This window comes from Rattus rattus, chromosome 5 (genome assembly GCF_011064425.1).
Source record: "Rattus rattus isolate New Zealand chromosome 5, Rrattus_CSIRO_v1, whole genome shotgun sequence".
NCBI classification, from domain to species: Eukaryota; Metazoa; Chordata; class Mammalia; order Rodentia; family Muridae; genus Rattus; species Rattus rattus.
In genome coordinates this window covers 98,935,155-98,957,949 of record NC_046158.1, presented here as the reverse complement: position 1 = coordinate 98,957,949, position 22,795 = coordinate 98,935,155, and the positions used below count along the sequence as shown (strand labels likewise).

Genomic DNA, 22,795 nt, shown 5'->3' with positions numbered 1-22,795 from the left:
CTCTTCCACTACCACTCCACACCGTTAGGGCTGGCTTACCCATGCATTTGCTATCAGGGCCAGCTCCACTGTTGCCTAGGGCAGGTCCAGGGCTAGCTCTCCCAACTACCCTCACTGGTGGGGAGGGGGAGGGCATCACTGTTGTACCCAAGCCACCTTACAGCAGATGAATGGTGAGGCCAGCTCTCCTGTGCGCTTGCTCTTAGGGTTGCCTCACCTGCATGCTGTCCACAAGGACCAGCTCTCCCGTCTGCCCAGGCAAGGTACAGGGCAAGGTCAGCTCTACCAAGGCTGCTGCTGGTAAGAGGTCTCCAGAGTATGACAGCCAGTGAGAGGCAGAACCAGTTTGGTATAGCCCCTGGACATCTTCCTGGTCCCTGGCTGCTGCCCTTACCATGGATGTTCCCATGTTCTCTAGTGGTAATATGAGACACTGGACACTGACCCCTGCCACTGTAAAACCACAGACCTAGACATGGCCCTCAGCAGCAGCTTGGGCTGGGACCTAGACGTGGCCCCAGGTGACAGGGCTGACCACTCACAACAGGCTGTTCCTCTCCATCCCTTAGGTCTTTAGCTCTATCTTCCTCTCTTCATCATGCTCAAACTGTCTACTCTTCTTTTTCTTTCCCATCTGTCTATTACATACTTACATATTGTGGTTTCTTCTGGTGTAGGCTGGCCCCATGGCTGTCTGGTCCCTGGGTGACATCCTCTGCATTGTATGGTGTGGCAGCAAATAGGTGGCTGCAGTCTGTCTATGCAGTATGTAGGAGAACAGGTCTCTGGTTGACAAGTGTTGTCTTTCTCATCCCAGGCTGCTCTGGATGGAAGTAGGTAGGGCTCTGTTTGTCTATGGCCCACCCTTGCTGTGGGGTGGAGGGCAAGACTGGGTGTACCCCCTCCCTCCCCCCAGCAGGTCTATGTATGTCTTTCTCCTCCCTCGCTGTACTGCCTGGATTTTATTTTTATTTTTTATGAGTCCTAGGCATAAACCATCTTTGGCCACCAAGCCAGGCATCAAGCTAGGATGAGCAAAGGCCTGCCATCTGCCCTGCCCTGACCTATATAGGAACACCACCACCACCAAGGTGTCTCTTTGCCCATTGCCAGAGGGGGCTACATGCATTTTTTAAATCCTAACAACTTGGTTTTAGAGTGCATGTACAGAGAATCATTAATTTTTTGTTTGTTTAGGATCCTTTTTGTTTTTTGGTTTTGTTCTTTTGTATTTGTTCTGTATGTAAGAACACTTTGTAAATTATAATTTAACTTTTCTTAATTGTTAATGAGGGCAATGCTGTGTATTTTATTTCATTTCACTCTGTGTTCATTGCAGATTATTGAGAGTGTTGGTTGTCACAAAACAAGTAAGTTTTTTGTTTTTGTTTTCAAGGTAGGGTTTCTTTGTGTAGCTCTGGCTGTCTTGGAACTCACTCTGTAGTCTAGGCTTGCCTCAAACTCAGATCTGTTTGCCTCTCTCTCCCAAGTGCTGGGATTAAAGAGGTGTGCCACTGAGCCTGGCCTGGCTAGAACTTTGTAGTTTTATTCAACTATATAGGAAGTGAAGGACATTTTACTTATTGAGCATCTACTGAAAGACTGTTCTATGTTGGTATTCTCTATAATGGGATTAAAAACTGAGGACTCAGGGAATGTAGCTCAGTGGTAGAGCACATGCCTACTATGTACAATATTCTGGATTTGGTCCCAAAGTACCCACCCCAGACCTTCAAAGAAGAGCTAATACCAACACTCCTCAAACTATTCCATACAATTGAAACAGAAGGAACACTACCTAATTCCTTCTATGAAGCCACAGTTACACTGATACCTAAACCACACAAAGACCCAACAAAGAAAGAGAACTTCAGACCAATTTCTCTTATGAATATCAATGCAAAACTACTCAATAAACTGAATCCACGAACACATCAGAACCATCATTCACTGATCAAGTAGGCTTCATCCCAGGGATGCAGGGATGGTTCAATATATGAAAATTCATCAGTGTAATCCACTATATAAACAAACTCCAAGAATAAAAGATCACATGATAATCTCATCAGATGCTGAAAAGTATTTGACACCCCTTAATGTTAAAAGTATTGGAGAAATCAGGAATTCAAGGCCTATACCTAAACATAATAAAAGCATAATACAGCAAACCAACAGCCAATATCAAATTAAATGGAAAGATACGTGAAACAATCCCACTAAAATCAGGGACAAGACAAGGATGCTCACTCTCTCTCTATCTATTCAGCATAGTACTGGAAGTTCTAGCCAGAGCAATAAGACAACAAAAGGAGATCAAGGGGATACAGATTGAGAAAGAAGTGGTCAAGGTATCATCATATGTGGATGATATGACAGTATACATAAACAACCCCAAAAATTCTACCAGAGAACTTCTACCGCTATATAAACAACTTTAGCCAAGTGGCTGGATATAAAATTAAATCAAATCAGTAGGCTTCTTTTTTTTTTTTTTTTTTCTTTTTTTCGGAGCTGGGGACCGAACCCAGGGCCTTGCGCTTCCTAGGCAAGTGCCCTATCACTGAGCTAAATCCCCAACCCCAATAGTCTTCTTTTATATAAATGATAAATTGGCTGAGAAAGAAAATAGGGAATCAACACTCTTCACAGTAGTCACAGATAATATAAAATATTTTGGTGTAACTCTAACCAAACCCTATTTCTTTAGGGGTTATGGGACTGTTTAGATGGTTTATCTGATCCTGATTTAACTTTGGTACCTGGCATCTATCTGTCTAGAAAATTGTCCATTTCATCCAGATTTTCCAGTTTTGTTGAGTATAGGCTTTTGTAGTAGGATCTGATGATTTTTTGAATTTCCTCAGTTTCTGTTGTTATGTCTCCCTTTTCATTTCTGATTTTATCAATTTGGATGCTGTCTCTGTGCCCTCTGGTTAGTCTGGCTAAGTGTTTATCTATCTTGTTGATTTTCTCAAAGAACCAGCTCCTGGTTTTGTTGATTCTTTGTATAGTTCTTTTTGTTTCTACTTGGTTGATTTCAGCCTTGAGTTTGATTTCCTGCCTTCTACTCCTCCTGGGTGTATTTGCTTCTTTTTGTTCTAGAGCTTTCAGGTGTGCTGTCAAGCTGCTAATGTATGCTTTCTCCAGTTTTTTTTTAGAGACACTCAGAGCTATGAGTTTTCCTCTTGGCACTGCTTTCATTGTGTTCCATAAGTTTGGGTATCTTGTGCCTTTATTTTCATTAAATTTTAAGAAGTCTTTAATTTCTTTAATTCTTCCTTGACCAAGTTATCATTGAGTAGAGCATTGTTCAGCTTCCATGTGTATGTGGGTTTTCTGTCGTTTTTGTTGTTATTGAAGATCAGCCTTAGTCCATGGTGATCTGATAGGATGCATGGGATTATTTCAATCTTCTTGTATCTGTTGAGGCCTGTTTTGTGACCGGTTATATGGTCAATTTTGGAGAAGGTACCATGAGGTGCTGAGAAGAAGGTGTATTCTTTTGTTTTAGGATGAAATGTTCTATAGATATCTGTTTAATCCATTTGGTTCACAACTTCTGTTAGTTTCATTGTGTGTCTGTTTAGTTTCTTGTTTCCATGATCTGTCCATTGCTGGGAGTGGGGTGTTGAAGTCTCCCACTATTATTGTGTGAGGTGCAATGTGTGATTTGAGCTTTAGTAGTTTCTTTTAAGAATGTGGGTGCCCTTGCATTGGGAGCATAGATGTTTAGAATTGAGAGTTCTATGAGAAGGTTAACAAATAGAAGTGCCCAGGTGAGGGGCTTCAATCCCACTTAGAAAGAGGAAGAAAATAATCATGGGAGGCAGAGAGAGGGAGGAACCTAGGCAGGAGAGGGGAGAGGAAGGGGAAAAGGGGAACATGATCAGGTATTGGGGGAGGGGAGCAACAGCAGGGAAGCTCAGAATGAATGGAATGGTGGGAGGTGGGGGGATCCTCTAGAAAGTACCAGAGACCGTGGAGGTGAGAGACTCACAGGACTCAATGGGAGTGATTTTAACTTCATCTTCCTTAGATAGGCTCTCAAATGGATGACAGGGTTATTATGTCTGCCCCAGAATTGCTCCTGTCTAAACGAACTGCAGGGACAAAAATGGGGAAGAGACTGAGGGAAAGGAGGTCCAGTGACAGGCCCAACTTGGAGTTCATCTCCTGGGGAGGCTCCCAGGCCTGACTGGAGCTATTGTGTGCTTACACACAGGAGTGAGAGATCCAACCAGCAGCTGACTGGGACAAACACACATACTCACACACAACCATTGGTCTGTAGTCAGGGATCCCAGTGGTTGAATGGGGAAGGGTGGAAGAAGGTGAAGGGTGACTCCATAGGAAGACCAGTGGCCTCAGTGGGAGATGTGACCAATCCTTGAGAGACTTAGGCCCCAGGGATGGGGGAGGCCTGGTGGTGAGGGGAGCATCACCTGAGAGACCGGGTGGAGGAGGGATGGGATGAGGATCTGTGGGAGGGGGAACTGGTGGGGGGAACAGCTGGATTATAAATAAATAGTAATTAATAATAAAAGCAAAACAAAAACGTATTCACATAATATAACTGAGTTTTTAAAGAAACTAAAACTCCCACTATTCCCACTATCATATCATACACATATTACCATATCATCTGTGAATAAAAATACCTTGACTTAAAAAAATTATTCAAACATGAATAGAACTGAATGAATTAAAAACTTTTGCCCCCTAGGAAGAACAACAATATCAACCAACCAGACCCTACCAGAGCTTCCAGGGACTAAACCACCAACCAATGAGTACACATGGAGGAACTCATGACTCCAGCCACATATGTAGAAGAGAATGACATTGTAGGAGGAAAAGCCCTTGGTCTTGTGAAGGCTCATTTCCCCAGTGTAGGGAGGGTAATGCCAGGGCATTGAGGTTGGAGCGGGTGGGTGGGAATGGGAGCATTGTCTTAGAAGGGAGGGGAAAGGGGATAACATTTGAAGTGTAAATACATAAAATATCCAAGAAAAATAAAATTAAAAAACAGTTTTGCCCTTAAGAAATTTGATGTATTAAAAATTTATTCTATTTGGGGGCTACAGCAGTGGCTCAGTAGTTAAGAACACTGGTTGGTCTCTAGAGGACCTGTGTTCAATTCCCAGTACCCACATTATAGCTCACAATCATTTGTAAATCTAGTTCCAGGGGATCTGATGTCATCTCTGGCCTCCAAGGGCCCTGCACACATATGGTATGCTTACATAATAAATGCATGCTAATACGTATACACAAAACAATGAAATAATTTTTAAAATATATAAATGACCTTGTAAATTGTGTCTGAGATTCTAAGACTGTCTAGTTTAAACCTAGATTTCTGTTCGTATTCAACTCTCATATTCTCTTTTTCTGTTGCATAGATGGATGCCCTGACCTATCATTCTATATCTGTCTTTTCTTGCCTCTGATTTATATAACTATTATTTATTAATGTTATTTTAATGATACATTAATTACAGAACATAAAAAGTACATATATAAACATATGTAGTTTTAAGATAGTTGCAAACCTAAGTGTTTAAAAACACGTCAGCATCTCAGAAGCCTGTTCCCGATCTCATATATCATCTTTACTCCAAAGGTGTCTGGTTTTTGTGATAATTATTATGTCTTTGCTTTTCCTTATATATTTGCATCTTCTTTAACATAGGTTAGGATTGTTTCTTCTTGAACTTTATATTGAAAGACTCATGTGAATTCTCTTGCCTTGTTTTGAGGCATTAGAGACTTACTCAAAATGTTCTGTATACTAGTAGAGGTTTTTTAATTTATATTTTAGCTTAGTCTTTGTGACAAATAAAATAATTCACCCAAGATATTCACATTCTAATCCAGGAATCCTATAAATAAGATACCTTAGGTGACAGAAGGGATTTTGCAGATGTGATTAAATTTAAACCTTTAAAGCCTTTGACAAGGGAGGATTGGTTTGACTGTCAAGGTGAGTTCAGTATAATTACAGGGTCCTCATAAAGAAAAGCAAATACACATTATTTTTTTAAGAGATTAAGAGAAAGAGAAGAGAAGGGGGGAGAGGAAGATAAACAGAGAATGAGAATATAAGAGGTTGAATTATCAAGGTGCTCCAACACTCACTTTGAAAATGGAATGAAATTATGAGCCAAGGAGTTCAGGAACCTTCTAGAAGCTGGAAAGGAGAATTTTCCCATAGAGCCTCTAGAGGGAACATAGCCTTGCTTCCACAATGGACATCTAGATTTGTGACATCCAGCACTGTAAGATGACTTGGATCATTTTTCCAGCTTCACTGGGGCACCAGTAGGAAACTAACAAGACTGTTTACCATATGAATATGCTAGAAGTTATATGTTCTCCCTGTGCTGGCCATTTAGATTGTTGCAGATAGTATGGTTATGAATTGCTCCATATCCATCTTAGTGACCAAGAGTTTTCCTGGGGTACATACCTAAGAAAGGAGTTAGGATGTCCCAGAGAAGCATATCTTCAGTCATCTACAACAAAGCTGTCTCAGGTATGCCCACAACAGTGTACAAGACCCTACATGCTTTCCTGTTGTCTCTTTGAAGTTGGACATGGTGGTGCACACCTATAATCCTAACACTTACGAGGCTCAGGAGGAAGGATCACTATGAGATCAAGGGAAGCTTGAACTATAATAAGGTACTTCACTGAGGGGAGACTTTGGAGGGAGGTGACTAGGAGAAAAATAAATTTGTATGAAAATAACATAATGAGCTCATCATTTTTATTTCATGCTAATCAAAAGAAACATTAAAAACCTTTAATTCTATTGAAATAATGCCTCCATCCTATTTTATTTTTATTTTTATTTTATGAAGATACTCAAAATGTCCTTCAGGTGATAACATACTTGGAAAGTAATTTATACTTTTTAATAGTAGATGGCATTGGTTTGTTTCTAAGCCCCTCCCCCTTTTCTATTCTTGTTTGTTTCTTTTTTTTTTTCAGTTCCTTCTTTTTATTAACTCATACACAACTACTTGTCTTCTGCTGTTGAAGCAGTAAGTCAGACAACACTTGCCACAGTAATGCCTGTCAAATTGGTTACCCATGAAAACTACAGCACCACATTCATCAGAAGGACATTCCCGATGAAAGCTGATTTTGCATTTTCATCCACCATAGTATTTCAACACAGCCAACTTGCCTTCTTTCTCTTATGCTTGTTCTTCTTTGGGGTGGTGTCGGGCTTTTCTTCCCTTTTCTTAGCGCCCACGAAGTCTCAGCACAAGATGGAGAGTGGACTCCTTTTGAATGTTGTAGTCAGACAAAGTACGGCCATCTTCCAGCTGCTTACCAGCAAAGATCAACCTTTGCTGATCAGGAGGAATTCCTTCCTTATCCTGGATCTTGGCCTTTACATTTTCTATAGTGTCCGAGGGTTCAACCTCGAGCTTGATGGTCTTCTCTGTAAGGGTCTTCACAAAAATCTGCATCGTGGCGGCTGCTCCACCAACGATGGCGGATCGGAAAGGTTTGTTTCTTTTAGATAGGGTCTCAATGTGTATCACTGGCTGGCCTGGAACTTACAGAGATCCACTTGCCTCTGCCTCTGGTATGCTAGTTCCCTTGCAAATAATATTGGTTCTTTTTATAACTAGTCTGTCAATACAGAAACTGTTTTGTAGATAATTGTATTTGTGAGTGGGACTGTGACTGTTCCTGTAAACTAAGAAATTTCCAAAATGACATATTACATGGGACTACTATTTATTGAGCACAGAGTGCCAGGTTTTGTTAGAAGTAAACACTACATACATCATTTGTTAGCATTTTAAATCCTTAAATACCATTGTTAACCTTTTTAAAGGCAAATTTGTAGAGTATACTGTGAGTGTACAATGACCTCAGCAGTAATGGAAAAACAATATATTCCTGTTTTTAAAGATAAGAAATGAGTCACAGAGAAGTAATACCAACCGTCTAAGTAGTCTAACCTTAACCTCTGTCCTGGAGCACTCTAGAGTGAGAGGACAGTAGATTCACTGCAGTGTTAGGCTAGTTTGTCAAATAAAACTTTTTATATTCGTTCATTTTCTTGCTCTGTGACTGATACTGTCAGGGTTTCCTTACTGTGGTTGACTAAATAGGTTTGGCTCCAAGAGATTCCTATGTTTGAGTACTTGGCACATAGGGAATGACACCATTAGCCGGTATGGCCTTGTTGAAGGAAGTGTGTCACTGTTGAAGAAGGCTTTGAGGTCCTATAATCCCAAGTCTGGCAAGAATGTCACTGTCTCCTTCTATTCCCTGTGGATCAAGATGTAGAACTCTCACATACTCCACTACCACTCCTGGATGCCTGGAAACCCTAACTAAGACACTTACTTGCTATTTTTCCTCTCAGTCATTTGCTATTAGCAAATGTTTCAAATGATTTTTTTCAAATGATTTTTTAATGTTCATTCACATTTACAAGTTGATCTTCATTTAGCATGTTCTGTCCATATTTGATTCTCTTTGGGTCTATTTTGTTCACACAGCCAGATTTAGTATCACTGTCAGAGTTTATTACCATGAGGTTTACTCCCTGTTTCAGGTCGTTAAGACCATTGCCAGAGCTGGAGGTGGTAGCACACACTTGTAATCCCAGCACTCAGGAAGCAAATGGGTCTCTGTGAGTTCCAGGACAGCCAGGGCTGTGTAAAGAGAGACTGTCTCAAAAAATAAAACAAAACAAAAGGATATTGCCAGGAAGGAAATTATTGAATAATTCTCTTGAAGAAAACAGTATTATTGCTCTGACTTATTTTATGGTATTAGTCTTAATTAAAAAATGAGTACAGCATAGTTAATTTAATTGTTTTTAATAGAATGTTACATAGTTTTTCACTTATCTGTGATGTAGAGTTGAAAAGGAACCTGTAATGGAGCACTTTGGGAAGCTATTGCCTCATACACTTGAAGACTGACAAATTGTTACCTACTGCTGGAGATGAGTCTGACTTTGTACTCCAGGCTGCGTTCAAGATCCTTCTGTCTTGGCTTTAGTGTGTGTCACTGTGCCCATTCAGGACTTGGGATTTTAAAACATTTATCTCACAGTGTCTGTCCGACAGCATTTTGGGTATAACTCAAGCAGTGGGGACTTCATCAGGGTAGGTTATAGGCGGTAGCCTGGATAAGCTACAGCCATGACAGGGTAAAGCAGAGTAAGGATTTAAGTTTGCTCTGATGGTGAGGGAAGGTTCTTTGTCTTGCTAGTTGTTCGATTCATAGGACAGCTCCTTGCTAGATATTGATGCCTGTTATACTTGGAATTATGTAATATTCTAGAAGCTGCTTTTGTTTTCTGCCAGGTGGTCCTGTCCATGGGGTAATAGGATGGATGCTTCATGGTAGCAAGTAAACAGGGAGAGACAGAGAAGAAATATCTTTTGCTGTGTTCTTTTAATTAGAGACAAGAAACTGGATCCAGCTCAAAATTAAGGGAAAGAAATGGTCAGTAGCAAGAGATTGAGATAATTGGGAGATAGTTTAGAAGTATCTTTATTGTTGGGTGGTGGTGGTGGTGGTGGTGGTTTTGGTGATCATGGTGAAGAAGTGGGAAGGAGAGGGGGAGGAGGATGAGGAGGAAACCTTTGATCCCAGTTCTCAGGAGGCAGAGGCAGGCAGATCTCCAAGTTCAAGGCTAGTCTGCAGTCTGATATACAGAGTGAGTTCCAGGACAGCCAAGGCTACACAAAGAAAATCCCTGTTTTGACAAAAAAAGAAAAAAAGAGGTAATTGTGTGTATGTGTGTGTGTGTGCGCGCGCGCGTGCGTGTGTGTGTGTGTGTGTGTGTGTGTTCATGCAGTGCCTAAGGAGTACAGTAGGGTGTGTGTGTGTGTGTGTGTGTGTGTGTGACAGGACCAGGGTGTGTGTGACAGGGCCAGGGTATATGTGAGGTGACTAGGGTGTGTGTGTGTGTGTGTGTGTGTGTGTGTGTGTGTGTGTTCATGTGTGTGAGAGTGTGTGTGTGTATGTGTGTGTGTGTGTGTGTGAGTGTGTGTGTGTGTGTGTGTGTGTGTGTGTGTCTTGGCGTCTGTGAAAGTGCTCAATGCGTGTTGACCGCAAACTCTCTTTGTAGGTGTGGATGACCTTGACCTGATTCATCTTTGTCTCTGCCTTCCAAATTCAGGGATTAAGGGTGTAGGCTACCACTTCCTACTTAAACATGATTTTCTGTTGTAACAGAAAATTATTTATATTTAAATAATATTTGCCTTCTTAAGCATTTTGAAGAAAAATGTTAAATGTTAAATGTGTTTGTTAATTATCTTTTTACCTCAAACTGGATTTTTTTTCTCTCTCAGAATTGTAAAACTGGTAAGATCAAGTGCCTGTTGAAAGAGACTCACTCTTGGCTAAGAAGAGAAGTAGGAAATAGGTTGGTATTGTTTACTCTTAGGAATGAGAGGGATTGCTAGAAACTGATGTTAAATTTTTAAAAGTTACATCAATAGGGGGGTGGAAAATGTGCATTCCTGCATGCATGTGTGTTATGCACATGCCACTGCCCTTGGTGGAGGTCAGAGGACAAGTTGCAGGATGTCTTTCTATCACGTAGGTCCCAGGAATCAAACTCAAGTCATCAGGCTTGGCTGTCGCTGCAGAACTGCCTTGCTGGCTCAAAGGTCAAGTCGGTTTATTGTCCTAGACCTGATGTATTTTGGAAAATCTATATGGTCGTCATTACCTCAAGTTCTTTTTACTTTCCTTTATTTGAGGCCAAAAGAGGGCATCAGATCCCCTGGAGCTGGAATTACGATAATTGTTAGCTGCCATTTACATACTAGAAAATGAAACACACACACACACACACACACACACACACACACACACTCATGTAAAGGCTAGTCTTTTTTTTTTTTTTTTTTTTTTTTTTTTTTTTTTTTTTGGTTTTTTTTGGAGCTGGGGACCGAACCCAGGGCCTTAGCTTCCTAGGCAAGCTCTACCACTGAGCTAAATCCCCAACCCCAGCCTAGGCTAGTCTTGAACTTGATATGTAACTGAGGGTGCCCTTTGGCTTAGTAGATTTGAGTAGCAGACCATATGGGCAGTGAAGGCTAAAATATCTGCTTTCTGGCCCTTTACTGAAAAATTTCCTTAGTGTTATGAAGAATCATTTCATTGCTTTTTGGCTTAACTTCCTTTTTTTCCCTCACTAACTCTTTTAAATAAAAGTAATTAGTGTAATTTGACACAAAAGCAGCATACCATAATTCCTTTTTTATCTTGCTTTTTTTCTCTTCACAATATTTGGATTAAGACAACTCAATTGGTAAAGTGCTCGCCTCTCAAGCACAGGGTCTTTGTTTAATACCCAGAATCCAAATAAAAATGCTAGACATGGTGATTCTTTCCTTTAACCCCACTGCTGGGGAAGTAGAGTCAAGGATGTCAGGCTCACTGGCCAACCAGTCTAGCCTAATCAATGAGCTCTAGGCCACTGAGACTCTGTCTCAAAGGTGATGTTCCTGAGTGTCTTAGGGTGGCCATTGCTGTGAGGAAACACCATGACCAAAGCAATATGGGGAGGGAAGGGTTTACTCAGCTTACTGTTTCCTCATCACTGCTCATCATCAAAGGAAGCCAGGACAGGAACTCAAGCAAGACAGGGACATGGAAGCAGGAGCTGATGCAGAGGGCACAGAGGGGTACTGTATTTGCTTGCTCCTCATGGCCTGCTCAGCCTGCCCTCTTAGAGAGCCCAGGGGTGGCCCCACCCTCTCTCATCAATCACTAAGGAAATGCCCCACAGGCTTGCCTCCAGCACAATCTTATGGAAGCATTCTCTCAGTTGAGGTTTTCTCCTCTTTTGCGTCAGGTTGACACAAGGATGACATCCAGGGTGTTTTTTTGGTCCCCATAACATGTTAAAAAAATCACTTGGATGTTTTTCTCTTCTATTTGTGGGATACATCGGAGTTTCCAAGTCTATTAGGCTGTAGTTTTTGCTCTTTGTTTTCCATAGATATACGGTTCTTTTGCTGTTTTGTTTTTTTAAATGATTGTTTTAGTGGTTTGTCACAGCCTTTTTCTGCCTACATAATTAATTCCTATGTATTTGAAGTGCATTTTGTAAGATATATGTGAGATTTTCCTGACAACTTGTTTAGTCACTAGAACCTATGTGATAAAAGAACAGAACTGACTCTTGTAAGTTGTCCTCTGACTTCTACATTTGCATGTACCAGAAATGTACCAGTACACACGTATGTGCATGCACACATGAAAAATGAATGAATGTATTTCATTCATGAAATGAACATTAAGTGTTGTTAGCTCTAATGATATTAACTTGTATGCCGAGCCTATTAGACTGTAAGTTGTTGCTGGTTCTGGTAGCAGATGCTGTGATACATATAGTTAACTGGGAGGCTGAGCTTCTGAACCACAAATCCAAAGCCATCTTAGGTTACACAGTGAGTTCAGTAGGAGCCTGAGCAATTTGAGCTTGTCCTAAAATATAAGAAGGCTAAGGACTTAGTGGTAAGCCCTTGCCTAACATACTCAGGGCCCTAGGTTTAAAACTGTAAAGTGTTGTAAACTGGCTACCATGCCTTTTTCTCTGGTAATATGTGTACTCGGGATAATGGTCTTTCTGGGTCAACTGCTGTTTGACCCTCATGCTTACTCTGCTATTTCAGTTATTGTAAATGTATGCACTATGCCTTTGTGTTGGCTGATCATCTGTACTGGAAAGACCATGTGAATTACACAGTTTTTGTAATGTAGTTGTAGAGAGTCCCCTATCCTTCTAAGGAAGCAACATAATAATGTATAGAATCAATAGGCTTCTTGAGGCTAGAATATTATCTGAGTTAATTAGCTCTGTTGCTTCTGTTTCTTTTGTTTTAGGTTAAATGGAAACCACCCTTGGGAGCTAGATGCTTGTGTAGCTGTTTTACCTCATCAGTGTTTTGCAATGAGTGGAGGAGGAGAGCAGCCAGATATCCTCAGTGTTGGAATCCTGGTCAAAGAAAGATGGAAAGTGGTAAGTGTAGACTGAAGAAAGGAAAAAGAGAGGTGGGGGAAGGGTGGAAGATTAACAAGCATGTGGGGTAATAAGTTTTGGTAGTATAGTAAAAAGTAACATTTTAAAGGAGTAATACTTATGTTGCTTATATGCCTAAAGCAGGAATTTTAGCTTTTATTCCTATGATTGTTGTGTTCATGCTCTAATTCTTAGACTTGTTTCATAAGTTCCAAATTTTCCTGACTTACTACAGCTATTATAAATAGAGGTATATTTGAGGAAAAAATGAATTAAAGAGTTTAAAAGTACAGTGAACTGCCTTTTCTTTGTTTTTTTATTTTTAAAGCTTTATTTATTTCATATGTAAGTACACTATAGCTGTCTTCAGACACACCAGAAGAGGGCATCAGATCCCATTACAGATGGTGTGAGCCACCATGTGGTTGCTGGGAATTGAACTCAGGACCTCTGGAAGAGCAGTCAGTGCTCTTAACCTCTGCACCATTTCTCAAGCCCCCTTTTCTTTTTTTCTTCCTCAACATGTATATTGTTAGACTTAGGCAACACAGTTTCTGGTTAGGATGTTTAATCTTGTTCCTCTTCCTAGAATACTTTGAATTGTTCTTAAATCAATATGTATCTTTAAAAGAAAAGGACTTTTTTTTTTTTTAATGTAACCATCTACAGAGTTTTTGCCTTTGTTTTATGATATAGGCCATTAGAACCAAGGCTTTGCATAATCTAGACAATTTTATCAGTGAGACATACCCTAGAAATGTTTTTTGACGAGTGTTTTGTGAACTTTCACTAGTAGGCCTATAATGTGTTATTATGTATCTTTTTGTGATATATCTGTTGATGATCATTACCTAGGTGTATTACTTCACTAAAGATAGGAAATCAGACTACACATGGACAGACCCATGACTCCAGCTGCATATGTAGCAGAGGATGGCCTTGTTGGGCATCAATGGGAGGAGAAGCCCTTGGTCCTGCCAAGGCTGGACCCCCCAAGTGTAGGGTACTGTTGGAGTGGGGAGGTGGGGAGGGGTGCGTGGATGGGTGGGGGAACACCATCATAGAAAAAGGGGGAGGAATTATGGGATGAGGATTTATGGACAAGAAATCGAGAAAGGGGATAACATTTAAAATGTAAATAAATAAAATATCCAATAAAAAAGATAGCAAATCATTAGTATTCTATAATTCTTTAGTTTATTAACAAGTATATCTATAATGACTTATTGTCATTTACTATTTGATTACTTGGAAATACAGTTTATTTAAGAAAGCAAAATAAATGATTATTTTTTTCCTTAGTTTTCTAATATCCAAATGACCACTAAGATTTTTCTATTTAGAATGTTCACTGAATTGTGAGGGTGGGAATGCATTGTGGTTGATAGAATGCTTACCTAGCTATGAGGCTCTGGATTAGACCCAAGCACCACATAATTGTGCGGTATAGTTGGATGTCAAGGCAGGATCAAATTCAAGGTGATCAATTCTGCTATATAGGGCATTAGGCCAGCCTGGGTTAGGCACCCTTGAAGTGGAGAAAGGGTAGAGGGAGGGAAGGGAAGAGAGAAGAGACAAGACACAGAGTAGAAAAAGAAGAAAAAAAAATTGTGAATTTATCCCAGAGTTGGCCTACTATCTTATGCTTGTAGTCCCAGTACTGAAGAGGCTGAACCAAGAGTTTCATTTCATTCATGAGTTTGAGGCTAGCTGGACTATTGTTATGTCCTAGGTCAGCCTGGGCTATAGAGTGATACTAGCTTATGGGGGGTGGGGAGTGGGGGCGGTGAGCTGGCTCAGTGGATAACAGCACTGGTTGCTCTCGCAGAGGACCCAGGTTCAGTTCCCAGCACCGACATAGTGCTGACTTATAACCATCACAACTCCAGTTGCAGAGAATCTGAAACTGTGCTGTCTTTTGACCTTTGAGGGTCTCAGAAGCTTACATGGTACACATACACTCATGCAGACAAAACACTCACACACATAAAATATAAAAGTAAATAGAATGAAATGAGTCAGCTAATAAAGGCACTGTACTCCAAGCCTGAGTACCTGAGTTTCATTTCAGGATCCCACATGGTGGAAGGAGAGAACTGACTCCCATAAGTTGTCTTTTGTCTACCACTTGTGCACCTTGGTATGCATTTACCCATGTGCATGCATGTTTGTACACGCACAGACACACCATTGGATGTGTTTTGTTCTTTGTAGTTGTTGAGATTATTTTCATCTGATTAAGGGGACATCCATTAAGAAGCCTCTGTCTTAGTTACTTTTCTGTTCCTATGATAATAAAACACTATGACTACAGCAACTTAGAAAAGAATGCATTTAACTGGACTTACAGTTCCAGAGGATTAGAGACCATGATGGTAAAACAAAGGCATGGTGGTTGGAACAGCTGAGAGCACACATCTTGATGTGATCTGCAAGCAGGAGGCAGAGAGAAGCACACTGGGAATGGAATGAGTCTTTTGAAACCTCAAAGCCCACTCCCAATGATGTATCTCCTTCAGTAAGGCTGCACCTCCTAATTCTTCTCAAATTCTTGTACTAACTAGGTACCAGATATTCAGGTCTGTGAGCCTGAGGGGGACACTCTCATCCAGACCATCACATTCCACTCTTGGTCCCCATAGACTTGTGGCCATATCATTATGCAAAAGTATATTTAGTCCCCGTAGTGTCTCATAGTCTCCACACCATTTTTGTTTAAAGTGTTAAGTCTCTTCTGAGACTCAATACTCTCTTAACTATAGCATTCTGTAAATTCAAAAAGCAAATTATATATTTAGAGTATACAGTAAAATTACAGCACAGAATATATATTACCATTCCAAGAGCTAAGGGCTCATATCTTAAAATTGGGAATGATGGCATACTTTTGACGCCTCAAAGCCTGCCCCTGTGGTACACCTTCAGCAAGACCATACTTCCTAATCCTTCCCAAACATTTCCACCAACTGGAGATCAAGTATTCAAATATATGAGCCTATGGAGGCCTTCTCATTAAAACCACCACAGATTCTAATGGGCCTTTAATTTTATTTTGTTTTATGTCAATGTTTGCTTTTTTGAAATAAGATCTCACTATGTAGCACAGCTGGCTTTCAGCTCAGTCCTGCTGTCCCAGCTTCAGCCTTCCAAATTCTGGAGTTACAGGTGTGCGACATAGCCACTCCTGCCTCTCGCTCCCTAACAGCCTTTTAATGGCTTTCTTGTTCTAGACCTGGAACATAATCTAGGTCTAGATATGTCCTTTCACTGACGACTTATTTAAAGGACCTAATTTTTGTTTTGAATACTTATTTTTATTCAGTCTTTTGTCGACTAAAGTTTTATTGTATGTTTTAAGTCTGTTTTAGTGTTTCCTTAAATCTATTAATAGAATAGAGACTCTTTAAGGAAAAGAAAATCTGTTAGTGGCTTTAAAATATTTTTATTACATTATACTTGTGTGTGTGTGTGTGTGTGTGTGTGTGTGTGTGTGTGCAGTACACCTGTGGAGGATATCTTGTGGGATGCCTTTACCCAGTAACCCTGCTGGCCCCATAGCGACTTTTTTTTTTTTGTAGTCCAGGGCCTCAAAGTATTGGAAAGTACATATTCTAACACTGAGTTATATTCATTGTCACCTTTTTTTTTTTAAATAAAAAATGTTACTGATTAGCTAGATCAATAAATTTTGAAAAAATTTTTTTTACCCAATATAAAAAAAGAATCATTTATTTCATTATCATATAGGAAGAGTCTAACAGTTGGTGATTGTTTGTAAAAGTCAGGTGTATCATTTTGATGAGAGCAGTATATTAAGTACTGTGATAAAAACTGGTTATTCAGTAAAGTGAGAGCTTGATGAGGTGACACTGGCTAGTAGTATCAGCACTCAGGAACCTGGGGAAGAAGCATTAGAGTTCACGTCCAGCCTGAGCCATGTGCAGTGGTACATGCTTTTAATCCCAGCACTGGGGACACAGCAGACTGATCTCAGTGAGTTAGAGGCCACATTGGTCTACATTGGGAGCTCCAGGACAGCCAGGGCTGTATAGAGAGATCCTGTCTCAAACAACAAACAGCAAACAATCAAAAAGACTGCCTGAGTTACATAGTGAGCCCTTTCTCAGAACAAACAAGATGCCTTGGATTTGCTAGTGCTCTCGTTTTTCCAATCTGATAGTTCATTTTGTAGAGAATCGTCTGTGTGTATCACTTCCAAAGATATAACCACATGTTCTATGTTTGATTTGCTTTTTTAGAGATAGGAAATAGAAGTTAACAAGCTGGTTTAGGACTCTCTTGAGAACAGGCGTAGAGTCTGTTTTTAATCCACATTTAAGGAAGTGGGAAAACAGATCCTATGCCTTCAGTTTTATTTTTTAATTTTTGCCAGGGCTGAAGATTGAACCCAGTGCTTTGTGTATGTCCTAGACAAGTCCTCTACCATTGACTTATATCCGCAGACTCTACTTCTTGACAAGGGAGTGTCAAGGTCACATTTAATAAGAAAAGTCTTATTAAAGAGGAGAGGGATGAGAGATAGTGTAGATATTGTTAATGTATGTACCCTCAGCAGACTCTATTACCTGTGAGTTAGTTTGTTTACAGCTCAAACAAATGAAGATATCTGAAAGCTTTGTCAAGGTTAAACAAATTATTATTCTACTATTGTTCAAATGGCATTAATAAGAATATACTATAGATCCAACAGATTTTTTTTAAAGAAATTCTGTCATTAAAGTTCTTTTGTGTCATCAAATAATAAACTGTCAATCAAAGTTATAAAAACATACCCTTAGTGCTTATTAGATGTTTTGTTTGTTTGCTTTGAAGCAGTCTTACATTGTCCTGTTTGTTTCTCAATACTGGGCTTAGGTGATCCTCCCAGCCTCATCTCTCAGCACAGTCTAGTTTTTAAGTTTACATTAGGTTTTATTTCATGGACAGCATACAGAGAATCACAAGTAGCAGCTAGAGCCCCACAAAGAATGGCACATTTGACTATATAGTTCTGGAACCTGGTTCCATTCTGCTCTCACACTGTAGTTCCTTATCTTACTACCCTCTCATCACCAAACAATTTAAACTAACTGTGGCTTGAGCATGCAAAGCAAACACTGTAATTAAGCTCTAATTATATAGTTAGGACTTTGCCAAGCACTATGTAAAGAAATAAGTTAAGTGGCCTCTCTGAAGAAGCCTTCTGTATAGTGAGGCAGGACATTGGCAATGGAGAGTTAAGCAAACATGAAGCTGTATGTGCTGCACATTCCTGTGACCCTCCCACTTAGGAGATGCAGGCAGGAGGATCAGGAGTGCAAGGTCACTGAGGCCAGCCAACCCATTCTTAACCCCAGTTTAAGAAACCAAAACCTACCCTCATGATGCTGGATGCCTTTTTAGCCAGCCTGGTCTACATAGTTCCAAGACAGCCTACATAATAGAGATCTTGCTCCAAAACAAAATTGAAAAGTTACTCAACATGATTTCGGAGACAGTGAGAATCCAAGGTATGACTTGATAAGTTTGCTAATTGAAAAGGTAAATAACTTTCATAGAAGTTCAGACAATAAATTGGCCTGTTGGGTATGTACTTGAGTTGTGTAGTGCCGAGGGCCATGGGTATGATCCCGCACGACAGGAAGGAAGGGAAGTGGGGATAGAGCATGGGAACAGTACTCAGTGAAAATGCTAGTCAAGAATGAAGTAGGGCACGACAGGAGCATAAGCCTCTTGGAAGGTTTAGAATCTTGGGCGGCTTGCCTTTGGTAATAATTTCATACATTACATCATATTCTTTTTTTTTTCTCCATCTTTATTAACTTGAGTATTTCTTATTTACATTTTGATTGTTATTCCCCTTCCCGGTTTCCAGGTCAACATCCCCCTAACCCCTCCCCCCCTTCTATATGGGTTTTCCCCTCCCCATCCTCCCCCCATTACCACCCTCCCCCCAACAATCACATTCACTGGGGGTTCAGTCTTGGCAGGACCAAGGGCTTCCCCTTCCACTGGTGTTCTTACTAGGCTATTCATTGCTATCTATGCAGTTGGAGCCCAGGGTCAGTCCATGTATAGTCTTTGGGTAGTGGCTTAGTCCCTGGAAGCTCTGGTTGGTTGGCATTGTTGTTCATATGGGGTCTCGAGCCCCTTCAAGCTCTTTCAGTCCTTTCTCTGATTCCTTCAACGGGGGTCCCGTTCTCAGTTCAGTGGTTTGCTGATGGCATTCGCCTATGTATTTGCCATATTCTGGCTGTGTCTCTCAGGAGAGATCTACATCCGGTTCCTGTTGGCCTGCACTTCTTTGCTTCATCCATCTTATCTAGTTTGGTGACTGTATATGTATGGGCCACAATTACCTCATATTCTTTTTTTTTTTATTAACTTGAGTATTTCTCATATACATTTGAGTGTTATTTCCTTTCCGGTTTCGGGCAAACATCCCCTTCCCCTCCCTTCTTTATGGGTGTTCCCCTCCCATCCTCCCCCTTGCCGCCCTCCCCCAACAATCACGTTCACTGGGGGTTCAGTCTTAGCAAGACCCAGGGCTTCCCCTTCCACTGGTGCTCTTACTAGGATATTCATTGCTACCTATGAGGTCAGAGTCCAGGGTCAGTCCATGTATAGTCTTTATTTACCTCATATTCTTAAGGTTTGCCTATATTATAAGAAGACATGGATGTAGGAAGTGGAAGACTGGCTTCTTGGCACACCTTGCTCAAAGCATATCACTCACCTCAGAATTTCAGAGCCCTTTACAGGTCTAATTGTGATTAGATTTCAGAACCTAACTCCAGTATTCTGATGTTCTCCAATTAAGTTAACATTTAAGATGTTGGTGAAAGTATTGTGTTGATTACAGGTTATTTTGAAGTGTGATGTAAAGCAGTGTTCTCTGAGAGGTTGTAGAACTCCTCTCTGCTTGTGTGGACCCTGTTAGTTAGTCCTGCTACAGAGACTCGAGTGAAAGATTACTGAATGCTGGCTGCTCATCCCATTCTTCAGTCTCCCTCTCTACCCTTAGACTATGATTCTATGTAAGATTTTAAATGGCAAAAAGATTTCATTGTTTAAAAAGGCTGCAAATGACTACTTTAGATAAAACCAATCTGGCTATTGAATGGTATTTGTAGGAATTAATTCTTTCAGATATTATGTTTTTGTGGCAGTTTTAATGCTAGCTGTAGACCTTTAATAATTAACTGGAATAATTTCATTGCTTTCTGTAGACAAAATATTACACGTGTAGGCATGTGCGAATATTATCTCCTGCCAATTGTGTTCTCCTTGCTGTATAAATGACTTAACAATATTGAAATCATTTATCATAAACTAAGAGTGGTAAAATTGCATGTTTTCTATGCGTAGAAGATGAATTGGCTTCCAGTTAGAATCTTTGCATAATTTTGAGTGTGTTTTTATTTTGTTTTCTGTGCAGTTAAGAAAGATTGGGGGTGGGGGCTTTGGAGAAATTTACGATGCCTTGGACATGCTCACCAGGGAGAATGTGGCACTGAAGGTGGAGTCAGCTCAGCAGCCAAAGCAGGTTCTGAAGATGGAGGTTGCTGTGTTGAAGAAACTGCAAGGTAAGTTGGCTTTGAATGATGTGCAGTGAAGCTGTGGGTGACAGTTTGTAAGTGTTTTAATCTTCCCTGGTTAAATTCTCTGTACTAGTGGACTACTCTGGTGTTAGCTAGTTATAAACACACGGAGTATGTTTGTATTGAAGAGTTTATTATATGACAGAAATGTGTAATTGCTAGTGTAATTGGGCTTTGGAAATTCCTTTTCACAATAAGGATAAGAGACACTTAGGATCACCCTGCTACTCTAGAAAGTGTTGTTGTATATCTGCTGTGGTAACATTTCGTCTTCCTTTGAGCCAATCATAAAATACCTCTGAGACATTTCTGCACTTGCCTTTGTGTGTTATGCAATCTCGAATCATATTACGAACACTGTCTTCAAACCATATTGCAGAGTGGATTAGAAATGATAAGTAAGACTGCCTTATTTTTTTTTTTTCTGGAGCTGGGGACCGAACCCAGGGCCTTGCGCTTGCTAGACAAGCACTCTACCACTGAGCTAAATCCCCAACCCCGTAAGACTGCTTTTGTCTCACTAACTTTAGTTTCAGAGCCTAGCTCATCATTTTTGAAGTTCATCTTAATACTCAGGTACCTATATTTGTACTATTAAGGGCAAATCAGTTTTTTTCTGATGTTAATCTGATAGTCATGCAAAACCCTGAATTTGTTGACAGCACCCTGTCATCTCTGTGTTTAGTGGTACACTGTTGTATTACTAATAGCAACGTCACTAACGCTGATGACCATTCCTCTTTGTCCTAAGATTTTCAGTTGTCAGAGTTTCTCTGTCAGTTGTTTAATTATAAATCTTTGAAACTCATTTTTAGCTCAGATTTGACTTTCCCAAGGCATCAGGAAAATCACAGATCACTCAGCCTCCGTTGTCACTACTAAAAACCAAAGACTCAGAAGGAAAACAGAGAGAAGATGGCTCTTTCATGTGCTCAGCCCCCACCCTTCCTTCCCGGTTGTTCTCATCACAGTATAGAAGCCACAGATAAGTGCTCCTGGATTGCCTCTTCCAGAGCTGCACAGAGCCTAAGTGATCGTCTGGCTGAGCCCATAGGGGCATAGATATCAGCAGTTGCTTGGCCAAGTCAGTGCGACCTCACCAGTCTCTCCCCTTGGCCTGTCATGGTCCTGTGAGACAGGAGACACTGCTGCAGCTCCTTCAGGACTTCTGGCTACTTTGGCCTTGATTTGATAATATTCCATTGTGATAAAGCTTAAAGATTAGTTTGATATGTTTTATGGGTAAAACTGTCACTGGAGTTTGTTTTAAGAGAAACTGTTGGGCATTTGTGTTCTTCATTTATCATTTATAAAGTTACTGTCTAAAATGTACTTTTGTGAGCTTATACCTATATGAAGCCTATTCCTTAGAACCCCTACTTCCCACCAGTGAATAGGTTTTTAATCTTCTGGTCTATATTTCAGTGACAGGAGTCAAGGACTACCTAATGCAAGCCTTCTGCAGTGCTTATGCTTCACAAACTTCTTTTTGAGGACGTTTTGTAGACATTTGCTTTGCTGGTGGTTTGATGTGTCATGGAATGGCTCCAGTGTGTAAGACTAGAGGCTAGCCTCTTATGAGATTAAAATGGCCTTGATCTATGTAGCCAAGGATGATTTTGAACCTCTGATCCTTTTGTTTCCTGCTTCCTAAGTGATGAGATTAGGGATGAGTACTGTACCTGGCTGATCATGGCAAAAAGGCAACTTCTCTGGGTAGTGCCGACAGCAGCACTAATATATAGACACAACAGTTGTTTAGAGGTTAACACTGACTGGCACATGATGTCCTTTTAGCAAAACAACAAAAATAGCTTCCCTGCTAAGGCTTAGGACCTCCATGCCACAGGCTTTGACCTAGCTCACAGTACCAGATGTGAATCCCTTCCTATGGAATGGGATTAAGTCCAATCTAAAGTGGCTTGTTATTCATATAATACTATTCTATATTATTATTAGTTCAGTTTAGGTTTTTGAGACAAGGTTTCTGTGTGTAACAGTCATGGCTTTCCTGGACTTGCTTTATAGACCAGGCAGGCCTCGAATTCGAGGAGTCCAGCTTGCCTCTCTCTCCGTAGTGCTGGGATTAAAGGCATCACCATCACACATGCCCAGCATAACATAGTTTGTATTGTTTTGTTTTGTTTTTTGGTGTTGAATTCCTTGGAAC

The 22,795-nt window shown here is 40.4% G+C and overlaps 1 protein-coding gene, 1 non-coding gene and 1 pseudogene across 4 annotated transcripts in view; 1 reads left to right on the top strand and 2 right to left on the bottom strand.

The window, feature by feature from the left end:
- Ttbk2 (tau tubulin kinase 2) overlaps window positions 1-22,795 on the top strand; it is a 105,995-nt gene that overhangs the window by 16,382 nt on the left and 66,818 nt on the right. For 2 of the 3 annotated variants that reach the window (XM_032904025.1, XM_032904027.1), the window contains exons 2-4: window positions 10,341-10,414; window positions 12,889-13,024; window positions 20,463-20,610. In XM_032904025.1, coding sequence (XP_032759916.1) covers window positions 12,956-13,024; window positions 20,463-20,610 — 217 coding nt within the window. In that variant the 5' untranslated portion in view covers window positions 10,341-10,414; window positions 12,889-12,955. The remainder of the gene's footprint in view (window positions 1-10,340; window positions 10,415-12,888; window positions 13,025-20,462; window positions 20,611-22,795) is intronic. The other variant, XM_032904028.1, reaches the window with a different exon arrangement.
- Window positions 976-1,118, bottom strand: LOC116902568. The gene has a single exon (XR_004388164.1). It is a non-coding gene; the product is annotated as a small nucleolar RNA SNORA48 (small nucleolar RNA).
- On the bottom strand, window positions 6,990-7,514 carry LOC116900961 (annotated as a pseudogene).